The sequence below is a fragment of the Sorghum bicolor genome, chromosome 3, assembly GCF_000003195.3.
Source record: "Sorghum bicolor cultivar BTx623 chromosome 3, Sorghum_bicolor_NCBIv3, whole genome shotgun sequence".
In the NCBI taxonomy this organism is placed as follows: Eukaryota; Viridiplantae; Streptophyta; class Magnoliopsida; order Poales; family Poaceae; genus Sorghum; species Sorghum bicolor.
The window spans coordinates 54,111,371-54,134,123 of NC_012872.2; the positions used below are offsets into that span (position 1 = coordinate 54,111,371).

General features: G+C 42.0%; 2 protein-coding genes across 3 annotated transcripts; both read left to right on the forward strand.

The window, feature by feature from the left end:
- Positions 2,862-10,264, forward strand: LOC8082494 (serine/threonine protein phosphatase 2A 55 kDa regulatory subunit B beta isoform). Of its 2 annotated transcripts, none has more exons than XM_002455854.2 (14): positions 2,862-3,232; positions 4,994-5,097; positions 5,190-5,285; positions 5,372-5,491; positions 5,856-6,017; positions 6,183-6,274; positions 7,025-7,143; positions 7,760-7,883; positions 8,020-8,143; positions 8,799-8,867; positions 8,976-9,067; positions 9,146-9,223; positions 9,414-9,481; positions 9,561-10,264. In XM_002455854.2, exons 1-14 carry the CDS (start codon positions 3,070-3,072, stop codon positions 9,695-9,697), a joined length of 1,548 nt encoding a protein of 515 aa, XP_002455899.1. In that variant the 5' UTR covers positions 2,862-3,069; the 3' UTR covers positions 9,698-10,264. The 2 variants fall into 2 exon arrangements, with proteins under 2 accessions (XP_002455899.1, XP_021313038.1); XM_021457363.1 differs by having other exon boundaries at positions 5,856-6,014.
- On the forward strand, positions 17,448-20,659 carry LOC8082202. The gene is made up of 5 exons (XM_002455855.2): positions 17,448-18,352; positions 18,447-18,499; positions 19,374-19,525; positions 19,598-19,746; positions 19,842-20,659. Exons 1-5 carry the CDS (start codon positions 17,587-17,589, stop codon positions 20,276-20,278), a joined length of 1,557 nt encoding a protein of 518 aa, XP_002455900.1. The 5' UTR covers positions 17,448-17,586; the 3' UTR covers positions 20,279-20,659.

Sequence of the window (22,753 nt, forward strand, 5' to 3'; positions counted from 1 at the left end):
CACGACGCTAGTCGGCGTGCACCGCAAGGCTACAAAATATTGTACCAAATAGGATAGTTTACTTATAACTCTGTTCCTTCACGATATATAAGGAGGGGCAGGGGTCCCCTAGAGGACAGGTCATAGACAGATTATCCCAACACAATCCAATACAACCAGACGCAGGACGTAGGTATTACGCCCACACGGCGGCCGAACCTGGATAAAAACCTTGTCTGTGTCTTGCGTCACCATCAAGTTCGTAGCTTGCACACTGTCTACCGATAAACTACTACCGTGGGTATACCCCAAGGTAGACTGCGGACTAGCTTTCGTCGACAATGACAATCACACAAAGGTGTTAAAAAGACTGAAATTAAAGTCGGTTCCATGCACAAGTTATATTGTAGGCTTTAATATGAGTTTTGTAGCACTCTCCATGCATGAAAATCATGGGGTTAGAATAAATGTCACACACACTCAACTTGGTAGTAGTGAAAGCTCCTCCTACATATGTGCTAAAAGTTTTGGGTTTAGATTTGCACATATATGTATGTATTTGAAAAGTTTTGGGAGAATTTTCACTACTAAGCGGTACAACAAGGGTATGTAGGATGAAAGATATTACCTTTGGAGCGTGCACAAATGTGAAAACATCCTTGTAGTGCCACCATCAAAGCTAGAACACCACTAGAAAAACATATTAGAGCGTAAAAAGGGTTTAACATGTTTTTCTAATGCTTGTCACACCAAGCAGAGCAGGATGTTCTAGCAAAGCACCACAAAAGGCATTTTATCACATAATTAAGTGCATTGCAAGCAACTATATGCAATGCTCAACCAAATGCATAAACAAACATATGCCCATGAGCCTCCCCTCCCCCCACCGCGATGGATGCATGTTGAGATGAAAATTTTGCTCCCCTTCAATCTTCTAATCTTACTCCACTCACTGTACTATTTTTTAAAAATCTTTGTACTATTCTCCCCCCTTTGGCCAATTCTAATTTCTGTTTCTTATTTGTATCATATTCGCTCCCTTCTTTGACTTTTTTAGACCACGCCAAGGCGTGTTTTTCATTAAGTGGAAAAGTCTTGAGAATACAAACAACAAGGTAACAACAGGGTTACCACCAAGCACAAACAACAACCTAGAAACAAAATTGAAGACTGACAAACTGAGAAAAAATTGCTAGGAGGGACTACATGGCGAAAGGACTTTGCTTCCTGTCAGAGAAGCTCACATCTAAGCAAGTAGAGCCCCCAGCCACCTATTCCCAGCCGAACTCCAGTAGGCAACTTCGTCCAAGATGGACACCGCAAGCACTGACGCTGACATGGTTGTTTGATCGAAAGTATGGGCATTGCATTGTTTCCAAAGGAACCATCCGATCAGGAAGTACAGGGAGTCAAAACCACGTCGAAGAGCCTTGAGAACTAGCTTCCTGCTCCTGAGCCACCAATGCATTGCCTGATCTTCGTCCACAATGATGATGTCCTGCGAGTGAACCTTGACCAGGCAAATGTGCCACACTTAATGACCGAAGACATAACCTAGCAGAATATGATCCATCGTTTCTGGCGCTTGGTCGCAGGAGATACAAACATTGGAATCTTGAAACCCGTGACTAAATCTGCGGTCCTACGTCCAACAACGTCTATACAACGTGAGCCAAAAGAAAAAGCATACTCGTGACGGTGCTGCGGTCTTCCACAACTGCTTGGCGCCTAGCATCGTGGAGGATCCAAAGAACATTGCGCCATAAGCCGACGCCGCCGAGTACGTGTTGTCCGCCGTGAGCCCCAGACGAAGGTATCCGGCTCCATGGAGAGATGCACCTGATCAAGCAAATCACAAAGGCCTGCAAACTCAACAAGCATCTACATAGTTGTCGGTCCCTGAATATGTCTAACCCGAACACGGTTGGTGCCAACATTTGCACACCGGAGCCGTTAAGCCATCGGTCGGTCCAGAAGAACACCCCTCTCTGACATCAATTGCTAAAAAAACATTATGTCAGTCAAGGATAGGAGGAACACTTGAAAAATGTCACTGGAGCGAAAGATAACACTTGAGAGATTTTAGGAAAATGGTCTACTGTATAGAAAATTGATTGATGTATATCCTGTCGGTAATTTTCCCCACTCATGCACATTGCTATCACCTTTCGTCAGAGACGTGGTAGATGTTGCTTTGCAGACAGCTGTAATCGGTTTGTAAGCCATTCTTAGATTAAATTAACGGCCAATACTTTACGCAAAAGGCCATGACGAAATGCTTTCCTCGCTGCAAACAACAAGGAACCCAACGTCATGATATCGTTGTCCCCCCCGTACACACTATGGGCCTACTTACTGTCACGACATCAACTAATCTGTACTATCGATTTACCAACTTCCACTAAACTATAACGGTTTATGCATCACCGTTGGATCAAAAATGGATGGTGCAGATATTTTCAGCATGTTTTTTTGTTGCTACAAACTGGTACGACAATGCAATAAGCCAATATCTTTTACTGATATAAAAATATATAAAAATAGAACCGTCAGCTTCTATAAAGTTCTCTCAAAATTTGTATTTATACTGATTGTAAATAATTCACTATTCTAAATAAAGTACCGAAATTTGCATTGGAGACCGGCAGCGCAGCAACAAACTCCCTCGGAAATGACACCAGAGGATGACTAGAAAAGGAATCACCACAAGGCAAACAAGGGCTCAGAAGGAACAAGAAGAGAGGAAAAAGGGAAAAGAAATCGTTTTGGTTTCTTCCCTCTCCGTTGTCTTTTTTTCTTCCCTCTCCGTTGTCGTATCGGCGCGGCTGCCCCTGCCTCTGCCTGCCCCCACCACCATCACCTCCCCCTCCCCCTCCCTCCCCTCCCCATCTCGCTCGCTGCCTCCCTCGCCTCTCTCCATCTCTCATTGGCCATTCCGCCCGCATGAAACCCCAAACCCTCGCCGGCATCGCCGTCGTCGCCGCAGCAGCGCGCTCGTAGCCCGCCCCTCTCGCTCTCGCCCACGCACCGCCCCCCCCCTCCGCGCCCCCGATCCCGCCCGCTCCGCAGCCGATCCCGCCCCCGACGACGATGAACGGCGCTGCGGCACCGGAGCGCTCGCCCTCAGCCTCGCCCCCGCTTCCGGCCCAGGCGCAGGCACAGGCGCCGCCCTCGCCCTCTCCGACGCAGCCGCTCGAGTGGAGGTTCTCCCAGGTGTTCGGCGAGCGCAGCGCCGGGGAGGAAGTCCAGGATGGTACCGATCGATCCCTCCTCCGTCCTCCCCACTCCCATGTCCTGCGCCTCTATGTTACTCGCTCGTTGCTGCTACCTGCTGGATCTTAGTGCCTCTGTGCCCCGGAACTCGGTCGGAGGCTAGGGGCCGTGAATGGGCGGCTGCTGGTGTGTTGGTTAGAGGGGTTCCTGCTTAGATCGACCCATGAATCAGTGGTAGCTTCGGATGGGATGCGCTAAATCTCGATGCTTTGGTGCTAGGGATGTGGAATTTACTGCCTTTCCAGATCAGTGCAAATATAGTCTTGACTGGTACATGCGTACCAGTGCCACTGTGCCATTCGGTGGCACAGTTAAGGCCATCCATAGGTGGAAGAGAGGTAGAATGCGTACTCCAAGGAGGATTGCTTAGTGCTGTAGATGTGATTTCTTGCTACTGTGCTGTTGCAATTACATATTTGGCTGGCTAGCCAGACTTTACTTGCTGTCATTATATATATGTGGAACAAATAGGATCCGTGTTCATCTAGTTCTGACTTGGTGAGATGGGGTGATGCTGCACATGCTAGTGCTTGTGACACGTAGGGTTGTTGAATGCTACATCGGACATGGTCACTATCTGAGAATTTTGTCAATGTGAATTGACTAGTGAGTTATTCTGGAAAATGAATTCATGCCTTGTATGCATCAGCCAGCAATATCATTTTTGGGATGCATGTTGCTATTTCACTATTGATGTGTTGAGCATACGCTGGTGTGCAGTTTTCTTAGGTTATGTAATATTCAGATAACAATGGACATATATAGGGGGAAAAGATTCTTTTTAGTATTATATCAATAGCTGATTATTTTTGTACTACCCTATTTAGTGGGCTTACTGCACTCAAATCACTATATCTGAACCCAAGAAGCCAAACTGCATGTAATTTTGTCCAATTTATTTATTGCTTTGATTCTTGTGATTGGTACCATGTCATTGGTAGTTTTATTGGCATAAATTAAACATCTAATGGATACTCTGTATTCATGCATGTCATTTTGCTTGAGTTGGTCCCTAGCTATACAAGCAGGCAGCATCTATTAGTGCACCAAAGAAGCCAAACTGCGGATAACTCTACATCTCTACGAGGGTCTGATCCAACTTATTTTATTGATTCCTGTGCTCAATACCATGTAACTGGTACATCTATTTGCATGAGTTGACACTCTGTGGTTGAGTCAGTACGTACCTGTACTAGCTATGTGTCCTGCTCATCATCACCTGTATGGATGTTAACTTGGCTTTAGCTTATTGTTCTAAATGATGCCAAATGTTATCTATAGCATGGTTGCTCCCGAGCCTACAATCGTTCTGTTCTAAAGTCTCGTTTTGAAGGATGCCCCCTTCAAATTCTGTAATTCCAACACATAGTTTTGAAACTCCTGTTTTCAGTTATGGTTGTCTTCAGAGTCACATCTGAATCACTCACTTTAATAACCTTCACTTAATCTCAGTTAGGCTGAACCTTATGTTCTTATATATATTTTTTCCTTCGGGTTTTACTTGTTGGCAAAAGGGAACTATCGGACTAAAACAGTGCTAGTCATACTAGCATTTCTTCATTTATGCCTTGGATTTTAGTGCTGATTTTATTTTTGTGCATCTCAATAAAGCCATTACAAGTGGATGATAGCCTGCTACTGTACATGTTTTCCCACTGTTTCTTGTATGTTTAATTATAGACCATTGTCATTTATTATGGCTGCAAACTAACTTACCTTTTCTTGCTTCCATTCTCTGCAGTTGACATCATCTCAGCAATAGAGTTCAATAAATCAGGACATCATCTTGCAACTGGAGACAGAGGTGGACGAGTTGTTTTATTTGAAAGGACCGATGTCAAAGATGTATGCATATTGAACTGTACACCAAAGGCTGCAAACTTTTTCCCATGTATTCAGATGGCTAAGCATCTTCTGTTTGTTTTTTCTTCCTTTAGCATGCCTGTAGAAAAGATGCTGAGAAAGCTGATTATTCTATCAGCAGGCATCCCGAATTTCGCTACAAAACTGAGTTTCAAAGCCATGAACCAGAGGTATATTCTCACAAGCATTGTTAAGTGGTATTACTTGTCTTCTGAATTACTTGAAATTTGATAAAATGATGTTGTTATGGAATTAGTTTGATTACCTTAAGAGCTTGGAAATTGAAGAGAAGATTAACCAAATAAAGTGGTGTCAAGCAGCAAATGGTGCATTGTTTCTTCTATCCACAAATGACAAAACAATAAAGTTTTGGAAGGTAAGCATCGGCACTAGATAATTATGGAAGTACCTTATAACCTTTTTTTTCTCTCTCTCGAAATCATTTCTTAGTTTTTTCAATTGTATTCATGTGGTAAACTTAGAAACACTGATCATCTTTGAATGTTTTGTAAACTTTAGAAACTACACAATGCATGTTCAGTTCATGTGCTACTCATAGATATTTCTTGAAGTATCTGTTGTCCATTTCTTCCCAAGGAATGATGAACTGTGCTTTGTTTACCCTATTCTTTTTTAGTTCCTCATGTGTGCACATAAGAATGCAAGATGTACTAGACATTGAAATATTGTTGTATGTAATCAACATTTTGTTAGTTTGAATATTAATCCTTGATATGTAGGTCCAAGAAAAGAAGGTAAAAAAGGTATCTGAGATGAATTTGGACCGTTCAGCTGCTCCTGCAAATGGTAGTCCTGGTGGTGTGGGCTATCTGAGCCCATCTCTCTCAAATGGCAATGCTCTAAAACCTGGCGGGTTTCCTTTGCTTCGCCTGCCTGTGGTAGTTGTACTTAACTCAGTTTCATTTATGCACCTTGTGATAACATATTCTAATTATTTAGAACTATTAAGCTAATTCATGGAATTTGTGCAGCTGAAAAATCTATTTTAATTGATTCTATCATCTTTCCTGTCTTTGTTACATTGACCCAGTCTAAACTGTAAACAGGTTACAAGCCAAGAAACAAGTCTTGCCGCGAGCTGCCGAAGAGTATATGCTCATGCACATGACTACCATATAAATTCTATATCAAATAACAGGTCCTGCACATCACTACACCAGTCACTTATATCAACATATGCATTTGAATGTATTGTAGCTAACGTTCAAGGTTTTCAGCTATTGAATTTGGGTATGGAAATTTTAGTTCAAAAATATTTGCTTCCTGAAGATGAAGCCTATTTGCTCTGTCTTTGCACACGACCCGATGCATTCAGTAGTTTTGTAAATTAGGCCACTTAAAAATTTTAATTACATGGATGCTGAATCTTGACCCCACAGTATGAGTAGATTGTTTGCACTCCCTGTGCCAAACCAAAGTTTTGAGCATCCCTTAGGGTCTCTTTGGTTTAGGGTGATCATCTAAGCAAAGTGGTATGTGTCTTGGTGTTCTGATATCCCTCAACTAGTACTCATAGTTGCTAGTTGAAATTGTTTAGTGAAAACCTTTATTACTCTTAATATGATAATATAGTGTATATTTTGTACAAAGGAAAATTAAGTCACTCCCCACATGATATTTTAAGAGTACTCATATTTTAATTAGGTGTACCACATTTTAATATAGTGTTTAGATTTTTTTGTGCTTGAACTGCAGGTTATATCAGCTGATGTTGCTGATTTGCAACATTATTCTGATTATATTATCAATTAATCACCTTATCTCCCACATTTTTATAATTAGCTAGTTTTATGTTGCTGATTTGCACCTCATGTATTGTAGCTTAACCTCCGCCATTTTATGTTTTGGGGTAGTGATATTTATTCTTTGTAATCTTTTATTTCCACAGTGATGGTGAGACATTTATATCAGCTGATGATTTGCGGATAAATCTCTGGAATTTGGAAATCAGCAATCAAAGTTTCAATATTATTGATGTTAAGCCTACAAACATGGAAGATCTCACTGGTATAACTTTGAAACCTACAAACTATTTCTTAACTGTGCTGATTATGTGTGTGTTTGGTCGTAGGTGTGAAATAAGAAAATATACTTAAGTGAACCTTTTTTTTCCGAACTCAGCATCAGCAGGGGAAACCCCAACCTTTTTTTTTAATATTCCAGACCTGTTTACATTCGCTCCCACGGGGAGTCGAACCCAGGCATGCTAGATGCTACCCAGGTGCTCTAACCACTAGGCTAGAGACCCTTTGGCAACCTAAGTGAAGAAGTTGATTTCTGTATCTTTGATCTTATAAAAGGCATCCAGCTGGCTGCATCTTAGAAAAGGCTAGGAAATGAACCCAAGGTGGCTAGGTGTGACCTACCTGCCTAGCTTGTAAACTCGGGACACTTCCCAGTTCCCATTTCCTTGCATGTGAATAACATAATGTTGAACTACGTTAGTTCTTTGCTTGTTGAAATGGTTGTGTCATGAGTGAACAAATAAAGTTGGTTCAAACATGGGGTTTCAGGTCTATTATCGCTTTCCTTTATTGTTTTTTATCACATATACTCTGAATTTCTTCTGGTGGCATCTTTATTATAGCTGCTGATAGTTATGCCTTTGTTCTATGACTTGCAGAGGTGATAACATCTGCTGAATTCCACCCTACTCATTGCAATACATTAGCGTATAGTAGCTCTAAGGGCTCCATTCGACTTGTTGATCTGCGGCAATCAGCCCTTTGTGACACTCATTCCCAAATGTGAGGTTTTATTTTACACTTTCTATTACCTATATTCAATGTACTAAACTTGGATAATATCAGGTGGATACTGCCCTTATCAATTATCCTAAAAAGGTTTCCTTGTATTTTTATACCTGTTCATGTCCTCTTGTAGCTTTGAGCAGCATGAGGCCCCAGGTTCAAGATCATTTTTCACAGAGATTATAGCTTCAATTTCGGACATAAAGTTTTCGAAGGATGGGAGACATATTCTCAGTCGCGACTACATGACTCTGAAGGTCTGTACATGTAACTTGTACTTTAAATATAAATAATTTGCAGCTGACATGGCAAAAAGATGAAACCCTTTGTTGTCTTTTACCATGATTCCTGTTTTTTCAATAATCTATGGAAAACATAATTTGATTAATGTATTTAATGTGGAGATCTTTCACTCATTGCGCATGCTTCTGCGAGAATGTTTCAGATTCTCGGTAGAATCACTAGAATTGCTGCCAAATGCCACAAAGAGAAACATTTTAGGGAGAATCACTTGGAACTGATTCTTGTTTTTGTACTAGTCTAAGAGAAACAGCCGAAACCTGGTTTGGCTTGATTCTTGTTCTAGTTTCAAGAATCCAACAAGCTAGCCAAATGGTTCCACGAAGTGATTCTGATTCAGTAGAGAAACGTTTCTATGGAGAATCTGGAACTGAAATGTTTCTAGGAGAATCCGGATTCCTACCAAATGCACCCTTGGTTTTTGGGTCTGCTTGAGATGAACACTTGTACATATTTGCCTTGCATAGATTATTTTACGTGTAATGCTTGTACTTGATATAATGCCATTAGCCACATTATACTATTGCTATCTTTCTCCAGAAACAAACAAATTATCACTGTAAAATTTGTTTCATGTGTTTCTCCAACATTATACTTTGTCTATTATTACAGCTTTGGGATGTTAAGATGAATTCTGGTCCAGTTGCAACATTCCAGGTTCATGAGTATCTGAGGCCTAAGGTAATTTCTTCCATGTTATGATGAATGATTGATGGTTCTTTGTGGACAATGAATAGCACATATTTTCACTGGCTGCAAACCTGATCCATGTGTTGCTTGAAACTGCAGTTATGTGATTTATATGAAAATGACTCAATTTTCGACAAATTTGAGTGTTGTCAAAGTGGTGATGGATTAAGAGTAGCAACTGGTTCCTACAGGTAGCGTCATATGCTTGTTCAGTTGTAATACAGCTTGGCCTCATTAACAGGAACTAACTAGCTATTTGTCATCTTCAGCAACATTTTTCGTGTGTTTGGTTGTGGTACTGGTAGCAGTGAGGCAACAACACTTGAAGCAACCCGAAACCCTACAAGGTAATGCTATTTTTTAAAGAAAAATGTTGGAAGCAAAACTATTTTACCTTTAAGCATGTTATGTTTCTTCATGTAAATTGATTTCCATACGCTAAATTGTTTGAGTAGCATACATGAGCGTTTGTCGCTCAAATGTAGTAGCTTGGAAGTTGGAACTAATCATATCTGTGTTAACTTTTCTTGTGAACAGGAGGCAGCTCCAGAATCCAACTAGGGCTACCAGATCCCTAAGTACTCTGACAAGGGCAGTTAGACGAGGTTAGCTTCAAGCTTTGGCATGTTAGGCTGTAAAAGAATAGTTTTCACTGCAACTACTAATAGTGTAAACCTTATGCAGGTGGAGAAAGCACTGGAATAGATGCCAATGGAAATTCCTATGATCTGAGCACAAAGTTGCTCCATTTGGCTTGGCACCCATCTGAAAACCTAATTGCGTGTGCTGCAGCCAATAGCTTGTACATGTACTATGCATAAACAAGCGAAATGAACAGAGCGACAGTTTTTTTGGTGGTTGCTCCCGGTGAGAAAGACACGTTTAGCCCCTGGTGGATTGAAGCCAGGAGTTGCTGGAGATGGTGTATCTTGTGCCAGTTGGATGCAGTTCTTTTCGGTGTCATATAGAGCTGTCCAGAGTCCAAGAGGAAATGACTCGATCATTCCCGGGAAGCAGCTTTGATTCTGATTAATTTTTTTGCGGGGACATGCTTGTCTTTCCCCCATAGGTTCATTTAGATTTAAAGATAAGGTCCTAGTTTGACAACATTTGGGCATCTGTAGTAGATGTTAAGGGGATGACGATGATCCACCGTTGTATTCGTGTTGGGCATGGGTTTGTAACTTCAGAGGGTGGCTGTTGAAGCTTTCGATAATTTTATCTTACATACAGGTCTACCTTTTTTTTTCCTCTTATGTGGGGAACCTTATTTTCGAGGAACGCTGGGACCTATGTTTAATGCGAACCCTAGAATAGGTAATATACTCTGTCATTCTATTGTATGTACATTTTAAAATAGCTGGAAATGGTTCTGCTGTTGTTTAGTATATTCTTTTAGCAGACGCAACATGTTAACATGTCCTTGTCAGCTTTATCATGCCATTTCATCATAGGTTCGTCTTGGACTGGAGGTGAGTGCTCATTTTGCTTTTCCTTTTTCAAGGACACGAGATAGGGGGTACTCGTTTGCTTAGCATTAGGCCAGCTTATCGTCTAGTTTACCATCATTTCTATTTAACATGTGGGAAGCTGTCGATCTGTCTGTGTAGGATGAATCAATTCTTGCATGACATATATTGTGGTATCAACTCTATCGTTTCAAATTACTAGTCATATTGGTTTTGTCATAAGTAAACTTGTTTAAATTTAATAGAGGAATTCTACGACCAGCTCTGGTTTGTGTTGTCCTCATCTTCTCCAGGCAACCGCTCATGTTGGATTAGGGTTCGACTTGAGGCGTCAATGAAAAACTTGGTCTAGATCCAAAAAGAGATGTGGCAGGGGAACTTCGTGGTTCGTGGTCTGAGATTGCAATCTGGCCTCAAAGGGTTATCGATGGGGTAGGAAACCTTCTCTTCGGATCTCAGTTGCAATCCGGCCTCAAGCGGTGATTAGTGGAGTAGGAAACTAGTGAAGGTTTTGCGGTGGATGTTTGGAGAAAATAGAAGAAGGATTTGTTCATTGCAAAGCATAAGAGCAACTCCAAGAGAGTTGGTAAAAATGGATGGCTAAATTCAAGATTTAGCCAACCTCTAAAATAGAAAATCATGTAAAAAAACAAAAATCTCCAACAGTCTTTCTATATGTCAAATCATATGGCTAGCGGGACATGCAAGCTATATTTACCATGCGAGAACTCCGGGATAGATGGCTTGCTATTTTAGCAAACCAAATACAATAGCTGTTGGACTCTCTTTTCTCTCCCAAAATAGCCAAATATAGAATACATAACATGGATAGCTCTTCTCTTGGAGTTGCTCTAAGAGCATCTCCAAGGGCTTTGCAAACAAACTTTGCATTGTTCTATTTGCAAAAAAGAGTAGAAAATACCCCTCCAATGGTTTTGCAAATAAGGTTTGCAATTTGGTTAACTTTACAAATAGAGGTTGAGGCTTTACATATATGCAAACCTTTCCACCACTTTGCATCTACAATTTCGGCATTCCACGTCGGACTCCGTCCCCCGCCCCCACCCCGCGCGATTTCTCTACGCCCATCCGCCCTCCACGAACGACGACGTACGCGGCCACGGCGCGGGAACGGAGGTGGACCTTCCCTCACGGGGACCTTCCCTCGGAGGAGGACGGAGGTGGACGGAGCCGAAATTACGCGAACGACGACGGCGACGGACGACGAACGCGGCCTGGGTTGGGCGGCGACTGGCGCGAAGATCTGGGCTGGGCGTCAACTGGCGGCAACCTGGCCTGGACGGCGACTGGCACGCACGACGTACGTCAAAATGGCGCGAAGGGAAAAAAATGCGCTGGCGCGATCTGTGAAAAAAAAATTCGAGAGTGGGGTCCACACTTTGGGTTTGCCAAGTCTAAATGCAAAGTCCCTTGGAGTTGGACTATTTTTAGACTTTGCAAATGAGTTTGGGACTTTGCAAACAATACCAAATGTAAAATTTATTTGCAAAGTCCCTTGGAGATGCTCTAAGGAACCTATTGATCTTCCAGCATTCTCCAGGTCTACTTGATGCATGCAAACTATCCATCCATATGAAATTATGAATCACCAAGTCTCCAATTTCCCCCTAACTCAGGAGCCTCTCATTGGGAACTCAAGCAGAGAGTTCTTGTAGTGTGTTTGGTTGGTAACCCAACTTTTTGGTTGTTTGGTTCGTTGGCCATAGGCTCGGGCATGGCTAGCATCAGCCACCCGTATGCTCATAGCCTGGCCCGATTGGGATCACCGAATCAGATATTCTCCTAGAGGCCCGAGCCAGCCCCGTTGCTCCCTTCTCGTTATGGCCTGGTCTTGACTCTGTCGCCTCTGCTTGCTCTATTGCTCCTCCCCACGGGAGCTGCTCCTCGCCGGACTTCACATACTGCATCACCGCCCCTCTCCTCACTTCCTTCGCACGGGCCACGCGGTCCGACCGCCGCTGGCCTCCTCTCGTCACTCAGATTCGGCCACGGTGGAGCTTCTAGTGGTCGAGGAGGCAGAGGTCCTATTCCAACATGGTAGGCATGCCGCGGTGCTCCCGTGTAGCGGCCCACGGTGGAGCTCTTGCCACCACGCGCGAGCGCCGACGATCGCCTTGAGGCGCTCCCGAGGCCGTCACGCTCGCCTTGAGGCGCACCTCATGGATGCGTACAAGCCGCCACTGTCACGCTGTGCATCGCCGACCAGATCCACGTCGTCTACGACCCTGCTGCCCGCGACTTCCACAACGTGCTCGTCGTGGAGATCTGTGTCCTCAGCTTCGGCTCTACCACCGCTCTTCCTCACTGACACCGAAGTCAGTGCCCTGCAGGAGTGGCCTGCATTGGAAAGGATAGGGGAAGGGGCGGCAGTGTTCGTCTCATTGCTTGGCTCCGTCGGCAGATTTCTCCTCGGCAGCTCCTAGACACGGGAAGGGGTGGTGGTGTCCGCCTGCAGATTTCACCGTGGTGCTTCTATGCTCACCCTGCTGCTTGTTGATGTACTCCAGCTACTCACCGAGTCACCGTCCTACTATTTCTGCAGGGTCTGTTTGTTTGATTCAGTTTGTCAGTCTAGATTAGGTGTTCAGTTTTGTCAGTTCTAGTTAGCAATGGTCGGTTGTTGTGGTCCTGTTTCTTGTTTCTTAGTTGTGATCACTGTAGTATAAAATTCTTCTATTTCATTCAATACCTATGATCTTCAAATCCGTGTACTCATGAACTATATTGGGAAGAATAACAGACCTAAATGTTCAGTCACTCTGAATCTACCGTGATTTTCAGAGTTTACCTTGCCTGCTTGGTGACGTGTTGCTTCTTTAAATTTCATACTATCTGTTGTGATCAAAGACCAACTCTCGTATAGATTTTTCTGCTGTAAGGTTCCTTATTCTAACGTTGTGAACATTCAGATAAACTTACAGGCTGTTGTAGTTTTTACTTTCAGTTTTAGTTGTTGTGTCCAATTTGCATGAACCTTGTGTCATATGTGCTCATGCTCATTGTATCAAAGGGGCAACTTACCAATTTTGAGAAAAAATGACTGTATTAAAATAAATTAGGCAACCAAACATATACTAGGGCTAGCCCAGCTAACATAGTATAGACAACCAAATAATCAGAGGTTGGTTTGGTAGGAACAGGCTCAACCTGCCCTGGCTAGGATTTAGCCAGGCTAGAAGTTGGCTAGGAAACCAAACACACCCATAATCTATAAGGCCTTGTTTATTTCAAAAAAAATTGTAAAATAAAAATAGTAGCACTTTCGTTTGTATTTGACAAATATTGTCCAATTATAGACTAACTAGGCTCAAAAGATTCGTCTCGTCAATTCCAACCAAACTGTGCAATTAGTTTTTATTTTCATCTATATTTAATACTTCATGCATACGTCTAAAGATTGTGACGGGGAATCTGAAAAATTTTGCAAAATTTTTGGAGAACTAAACAAGGCCTAAGTGATATTGGGACCCATATTTTATTCCGAAGCCGTGGATATCAATAAATTTCGCCTTTAGTGTATCATCACTAGTCTTTTCAAATGATGGTGAGTCTCAAATAAAAACAATGGTTTTCATCTTTTCAGCGAAAGAACAATATTTTTCTCTTACAACAAATCAACATCACCATCAACCAAATTTCAGCGAGCCGAAGACATAAAGTAGCCAAGTAGGGGAAGAAAGTTTGGGGATATCCCAAAGTAAGTTTGTGAGTAGCTCCAAGAGTACCCCATCTCCTTTCCCCATCCATATTTTTTTTAGAGAAAATAGAAAAACTCATCTTCAAGAGTACCCCATATCCCTTCCCCCATCTATTGACAACTGACAAATAGGCCAGCATCGTGTGTAAAAATACGCATAGCCTTTGTAGCACACATAACTATTCCTCACGTTGTCTTCTAAATGTGAAAGGGTGTGGGAAAGAATAGAGAGTAGGAAAGAATTCCTGATACAAATGTACAAGAAATAATAATATATAAAAGTGGTTACCATAATTTAGAAATAGTATAGAATTCCTGATATAAAATTATCTTCTATTTTAGGAGTGAATTATTAGAAACTCTTGGATATGACCTTCTTTTTTTCCGCAATATTTTTTTAGGAGTTGCAAAATTACATGATTTGGTGAGGAAAAAATGAGTTACTCTTGGAGATGCTCTAACACAGAGGTTTATCCCTAGAACTCTAAGAAAAGTTAATAAAAGATATATCTATAAAATAGGTTGTCAAATATATTTCATATTATATCTAACAAATCTTGTTTGATGCTGAGAAAGGTAAAACGACCTAACGAAGGGTGGCAACACCTTGTGCAGATGACCTTCCGTTTCGCTAACATTTTTTTTTAGGTAAACCACACTCTTTATTGATGAAGTTGGTTATATGAAATATAGACTCCCCCCGCAACGATAACAGCCAGACATGCCTGCCTATCTTGTTAATGACAATGCTCTAAATTATGAGCATCAACATTGGACAATCTACTTTCATGGACGAAATCAACAAATTGAAAGTCATTTCTCCTTGCCTTTATCTCTTTCACAATTTCATACGGACCCATGCCTATTTCTCCTATACTTCGTATAACATTTGGTACTGTCAGACGCCAATTGGAAAGTCCGCAGCATCAGATCAAAGGCCAATGTTAGCCCTTCCCTTCAGGAAATCGCCTCAACCCATTCAGGATCAGTAATGCCATCCAGAACCAGACCCCATACTCCCAGGAAGTTGCCGGTTTGATCACGAGCAATAGCTAGTACTGCTGAAGCCCTTCCCATGTTCTTTGAAATCGCCGCATCGACATTCACTTTCATAAGCCACCGCGGTCTCCTGGTCTTCTCTCCCGCCTTAATATACTCTTGGGGCACAGCTTTAATACTTGTAGCTTAGCAATATAGTTGTTCACAAAACTATGCGTTTATAGCGGGCTCTAAAAGATATTGTCATGGATACCTTTCCTTCTTCCATACCAAATAGCCCAAATTGTCACTACAACTCTCGTGAGATCATCATGGGACACCGATTTAATCAATGTAGCCAACCACGCCATGGAATCTTTCTCCTGCATTTCACTCAAGTGTTCAACAATTATCCTCACGTTCTAAGGCACACACACACATCTACTATGTTGCACTAAGTAACGAATGCCTCCAGGAATCTGCAACTCCACACAAAGTGCATCGGCTATGATCAACCATGTTCCTGTGGTGAAGCACATCCGCGGACAACAACGAGTGCCTTGCTAGCCTCCAAAGAAAGACTCGCAATTTGATGGTACCTTCACCTGCGACACAAATGACCACTCCTTTTCTTCCTCCTTCCATTTGGATCTTCCAGCATTCTCCACTAGCACACACCTTGTTACGAGCATTTTGTAGGCCGAGCGTACCGTAAATACTCTCCATGATACCAGGCCTAGAAGGTTGTGTTCACTTGTCCGAAAAATCATAGTTGAAAATACTGTTTGTTGTTGAATGGCTGACAGATTCAGCAGATCTTTAGCGCCAAGTGCTAAGAAGGATATTGACTATCAGCTTATGTAAAAAAAAAATTGTTGCAGCTTTGCCTGCAGCCAGTCCATGCTCCAAATAGAAGTGGTTTCGCCAATGCCAATGCGTCTGCTGATTGACCCTTGCTGAAGAGCCTCCCTGAGTAGAACCAAAGGTTGGCCTCTAGGAAATCCCCATGAGGATAATAAACCACCTTCAGAATACGAGCACTCAGAGATGCTAGCTCTTGAAAGATGCGCCATTTGCCAGCGGAAAAAGTCCATTTTACCTCCCTGAACTATCCTCAAAGTCTAATTTTCCTCCCTAAACTCCAAAATTGATTAAACCACCGCCGTTAGCTTTTAAAACTGTTCATTTTATCTCCCTAACTCAGTTATAGGTGGTTTTCAAAGGCAGTTTTGTCTTTTCGTTTTTTTTTTGGCTATTTTTAAAAAAACATAGTAAATCATAAAAATAGAAAATTCAATTTTTCTAAACTCCATATGAGCATATCTACATATTGAATATATAATATGATATGTTTTACTACAAAGTTTTTTGTTGTAGCTTCAGATCTATATTTTTTTGTAATTAATTTGAAGCTGCAATTATGATCCAATTATGGTAAAATTTTTATGATAAAACAATTAATATATGAATGAATTGTAGTAAAAATTTCGTACTAATTGGATCACTTGTAACTGAGTTATAGATTTATTTAGTTTTATGCTTGTTAAATAGTTTAAAATAGTTAAAAGTGTCTAAAAATAGAAACAAGTATGAAACTTTTACTATAGTTAAAGAATACAATAATTAGACCACCAAAAAAATTTCACCACAATTGAACCATAGACAATTGCAGCTATAAATTAATTACAAAAAACATAAATCTAAAGCTACAACAAAAAATTTTTAGTTCACCCAAAAAAATCAACTTTTCAAGATTTTCCGTCACATTGAATCTTACGGCACATACGTGTAGCATTAAATATAGATGAAACAAAAACTAATTGTACAGTTTATCTGTAAATCACGATTTTTTTTAAAATCTAGTTACTCCATAATTAGACAATATTTATTAAATAAAAATGAAAATAATATAGTGTAAAAATCCAAAATAAATTGAATCTAGACAAGTACTCCCTCCATCCCAAATTGTAAGTCGTTTGACTTTTTTTACCCCAAGTTTGACCACTCGTCTTATTCAAAAAAATTTGTGCAAATATAGTCAAATTTAAGTCACTCTTGAAGAACTTTTATTAATAAACCAATACACAATAAAAAAAGTAATATTTTGTATAAAACTTTGAATAAGACGAGTGGTCAAACTTGATATTAAAAAAGTCAAACGACTTACAATTTGAAATGTATTGAGTACTTAAGAATCCAACCCAGGCCCGACTCACCCCAAGCTATTCCTCACCGATAGTAGCCCATTTCTAAACTGGACCACAGAACCAGCTCAAGCCAGTCCAATCGAACAAGCCATTGTCCCGCCCGCTGACTGACCACGCGGCTCCATTGGTCAGTGTCACCCCCGCCCGCCTCTCCCGTCTTCAAAAACCACCCACGGCCCCAATTCCCAACCCCACCCCGACATTTTGAACCCAAACCCCCTCCTTCTCCCCTCGACCTCCTCGAAACCCCACTCCTCTCGTGTCGAGCGAGCCTAGGGTTAGGGTTTCGTCACTCCCGCCCCCGATTCGAACCAATCCGCCTCGCCCCCCGCCGCGCCATGGCCGCCGGCTCCATCGTGGTGGACTTCCCCTCCATGGGCGCCGCCTTCTGCTTCCCCAGCCTCGAGTCACTCCTCCGCGACTCCGCCTCGGGCTTCCTCGCCGCCGTCTCCGCCGCCCCGGCCCCCGGCGCCGCCGACCTCACCAACTTCCACCGCGTCTTCTCCCGCGTCCTCAGCGCCTACCCGGACCCGCCGCTCGAGGCCGTCTGGTTCTTCTCCGCGCTCTCCTTCCACGACCGCCCCGACGACCTCCGCTCCCTGCTCCAGCTCCTCTCCGCCTTCACCGCCTCCTCGCCAGGCGCCGCCAAGCCGCTCGCCCTCCTCGCCCCCGTCGTCTCCGAGCTCTTCCACTCCGACAAGCCGCGTAGGGAGACCGAGGCCCTCGTCGAGGCCGTCCTCAGCTACATCAGCATCTGCAGCAGCCGCCCCGCCCCCTCTTCGGCCGAGGGGGGCAGCGCCGACGCTCTGAGGCTGCTGCCGGCTTTCGGCGAGCTCGTCAAGGTGTGGAGCGTGCGGCACTCGAGGGAGAGGTGCCCGTTCCAGGTGCTGTTCCCGCTCGCTGGGGACGAGGCCAGGCGGGAGCTCATGAAGGAAGGTTGCAGTGTTGACTACCTCGCCGGGGTGGTGCTGGCTGAGGCGTTCCTTCTCAGGCTCTGCCTCAAGGTGCAGAATGCAACAGGGGTGCCTCGCTCTGAGCTGCAGAAGGAGCTCAAGATCTGGGCAGTCAGCTCCATCCCGGTCTTCCAGAACCACCAGTTCTTCGGTAAGAGAATCATGTCCATATTCTTACTCTCCCTTTTAGCATCACTTGTAGTGACTCGAGATTATGTTGGCATCTTTGCCCATGGATTTAACAGGGGTCCTGCTCAACATGCTCTTGAACTCTCCGCTACCTGTTTACTCTCTAGTGGTATGTGTTTCCTGACTATGCAATTTGATAACATGACTTAGCAAGCTAGTGTTATTATGAATTCACTTCTTATTAACAAAGTTATAATAGTATTAATTAAGCATTCACAAGGCATGTGGTAGTTGTATGGACCATAAGAAATATCAACAAACATGGCAAATGGCTTATAAACTCATTTCATGAATTAAGAAACATGAGTCATGATCATGCTTTTTCATTACCTGTTCTGTAAACTAGTTATTTAACATGAATTCCCTTTATGAAATAAATAAGAAATGTGCAACTTGTTGCCTTGTTCTTCAACTGTGCTTGGAATCAGGGGTCTTTCTTAATTTGTGGAAACTAAAGAGGAGAACAGAACAGTATATGACTATTGTGTATCGCAAAGCTGGTGTTACTATAGCATTTTGCTGTCATCATCTGCAAGGAGCATGACTTAAGATGGGAGTTGTGTCTCATCTTTGTGATATGCAAACAGGTTGAAGCCTGAACTGTGGTTTGCCCTAGTATACCCTTTTGTTTCAGATCATGATTGTGTTTTTTTTTTCTTTGTGGAAATGACAAACTAGGGGTTGTATGTCCAATTGTCCTTGGTTATATGTTCATTTTTGCAAGCCATACAGTACTATACTCATGTATTTGGTCATTCTGAGTTATTTGTAGTATAAAATTGCTATTCTGGTCAAATTTTTTGACTTTATTATTTGTTTTTCCTGAGTAGTTGGTTACTTGTTCAGTTTTTACTGTTTAGAATCTAGAAGTATCATCTGTCAGATAGGAGACTAGGATCAAGACCTGTATTGACTGAGTTTTGTCAGTGGCACTATCAATTTTCTTGACTCATGTAATATTGTTTGGTTTCTTGGTGACTCAGAGTGCTGATGACGAAATCTTGTTGAGAGATGTCCTTTATGATTCTCTTATCCTGGTGGATTATTCTTTCATTAACAATAGTGCTGGAGTTGATCTCTTGCCTATATATGTGTCGAGATTGGTTATCACTCTTGATGCTGTCAATGATGCCAGGTGATAAAGAGTTATTGAAACCAAAACTTTGCTGGGGGTGGAAATATCTTCTCATTTCATTTCTTGTGACAGGAGGAAAGGTGATCAAGGGAGAGCAATGTCGTTTATCAACGCTTTCTCAACCTCAAATGTTCCCAATTTTCTCATCAAGTGGGCTACTTGTCAAGCTGGCTCTGGTGCACTCAGCAAACCAATTGCCAACACACCCCAAGCTATTCTCAGTATGTCCAAATATGAAACGACGTCATTGGTTTTTGTTTATCATGTCTTGTGGACTGCTTACTGAAGCAGAACTGTATATGTTTGCTTTTCACAGAGTGGGTAGCTGACCTTGAAGATAAGGGGCTCAAAGTGTTTGGAGATTACAGTTCATGGATTATGGGGAGGTTTGCTTATGCTGAGGTCAAGAGTGGCTATGGGAACATGAATCATTCAGATGCGGACCTTTTCTTTGTTGATAAACAGAGTGGTAGGGAGTTTATGGACACCAAAGGCAGCGAGGATGAAGCTGTGGAGGAGATGGAGACTGCAGGCAATGCTTTTATGGCTGCTGCCCAGTCAATGAAGGGGGTAACTAACAGCATAAGGAAGAGGAAGAGCTGTGGAAATGAAGATGCAGCAGCTGTGAAGTTTGTGAAGTACAGGGTAGAAGACAGCTCAGTGAAGGACTACCTGTCAGCAGCTAATGGCATGAGCAGTGGCAGTGAGGTGGAGAACCCGCAGTCTGATGATGAGATGGAAGAATCAGACTGATGCATAGAAACGAGATCACCCGCTAATGCTTACTTGGAAGAGTTTCTTGGACAACCGCCTTTTTGGAGCTTGGGCCAGTCTTGTTTCAGATGCCGCTTCTTAATGATGTCGTGCAGTACCCTGTTCTAGGATAATAATCTGCAAGAGGGCTCGTCTCCAGCTAGGCTTTCGGATATAGTAGTAACCGTTAGCTGACCCTACTTGACATGGAGCATCTGATGTCTGCTATGAGCTATATCGTGTTCTTTGTTATTATAATGCTATAGTAGAGACCTCAAAATGTAGTCTTGCTTCAAGTTATTACTTCTGTAATAGATGGGTACTTTGTTGTCATCCCACGGAACCAGTAGGAAGTAATGAAATCTTAACTTTTCCTGTGTATCGTGGCTTTTTGTGCTGACGCGGCCTTGTTTAGTTCCCAGAAAATTTTGCAAAATTTTTCACACAGACGAAAATAAAAACTAATTGCACAGTTTGGTCGAAATTGACGAAACGAATCTTTGAATCTAATTAGTCCATGATTGGAAAATATTTGTTAAATACAAACGAAATTGCTACAGTGTTGATTTTGTCAAAAATTTCGGAACTAAACAAGGCCGCAGTGACGAGGAACTTTCTTTATGAAGCCCGTTTCCTTTTCCTTTTGCTCAATGATTAGCGAATGTGGTGTCAGACGTAAGCAACTGAAAGCCAGCACTTCCTTTTGGTGAATGATGAGCCAATGTGGTGACGAGGCTAGTGTTCTAAGTATGTCTAAGGGGGTGTTTAGTCCCCCTACTATTTTAAAAAATTTTAGGTTTTGGTTTATTATTTTACAAAATAAAACTAAATACCATGCAAAATTTTTGGTAAAAAGTGGTTATTCTTCATTTTGCATTTTGACCTCAAAAGGCCAAAAAAACTCAAAAGAGCCTCATGAAGCCCTCATGAGATAATATAATAAATTCTGCATTTTAGATGATATGAAAATTTTGTTATTTTGTATTTCATTATTCTAAAGTATTTCTTCCATCCTAAATTGTAAGTCATTTCAAAAATCTTGAAGAGCTAAACTATCCTAAGCTTGACCAAATTTATATAATAAAATAATTATTATTATGATACCAACTAAGTATCATTAGATTATTTCTTAATTATATTTTCATAGTATACTCATTTTATATTACAAATCTTAATATTTCTCTTTATAATTTAGTCAAATTTGAAAATGCTTTAACTCTCCAATATTCTTAGAATAACTTATAATTTAGAATAAAGCGAGTAGTTGACATTTTATATTTTGTATTTTTGAACTAAACACCCCATAATTCTGACTTATAAGTTTAAACAGACCACCCACTAAAAATAATACGTTTAAACGAACAGGGTTAACCACCCACTCGTTTTTTTTACTTTTACTCATCTTATTCAAAAATTTTATATTTCATTATAACCTATTTTTTATTAGAGACAATTTAATAATGATTTTGTATTTTATTATTTATATAAAAATTTAAATAAGATAAACAATCAAACAAGAAGTATAAAAAACGACACTCACATAGGAATCATCGTGCGACATTCTGCATGCCCCACGCAGGTCTCACCTGCAGCAGCCAAGACGAGTAGTTAGATTTTTGTTTCACATGCAGCAACGCAATTAGACGGCGTCTCGTGGCTGTTTCTACGCGATAGTGTCTCATAGATTTTTTTTTCCCTTGCGGAATGATGCGTTTTCATCGATACTAGCTTTCAACACCCGGGGTGGCCGGCGGCCGGCCTCTTGGTTGTGGAAGATGCCTTCGTCTATGATCGTCAGGCTATGCAGACCAAAGCCAATCCCAGGAAACAGTAAAGCTTCATAGGGTCTCACAGACATGTCTATTTCACCGAGCCTCTCTCCGAGACAGTGCCCAGATCGTTACGCCTTTCGTGCGGGTCGGAACTTACCCGACAAGGAATTTCGCTACCTTAGACCGTTATAGTTACGGCCGCCGTTCACCGGAGCTTCGGTCGCCGGCTTCCCTGTCATCAGTTCACCAACTTCTTTGACCTTCCGGCACTGGGTAGGCGTTAGCCCCCATACATGGTCTTACGACTTTGCGGAGACCTGTGTTTTTGGTAAACAGTCGCCCGGGCCTGGTCACTGCGACCCCCTTTTGCGAGGGGGCACCCCTTCTCCCGAAGTTACGGGGCTATTTTGCCGAGTTCCTTAGAGAGAGTTGTCTCGCGCCCCTAGGTATTCTCTACCTACCCACCTGTGGGATCAAAGGAGCTAAGTTGAGTTCATATACGTGGCTGTGGCCGTGTTTGGTTGTTTTTGGTATTGGTCTAATATGAAATATGATAGTGTTTGATTACATGTATAGATTAAAGTTTTAGGTATTTGATATGTAGGTTCCCTACGTCCTACATGAATCAAGTCATCCTATATGAAGAGGGAAGCTCGGATGGAAAAACTGTATGACAGCAACCTCTTATGCATAGTCGCATGCA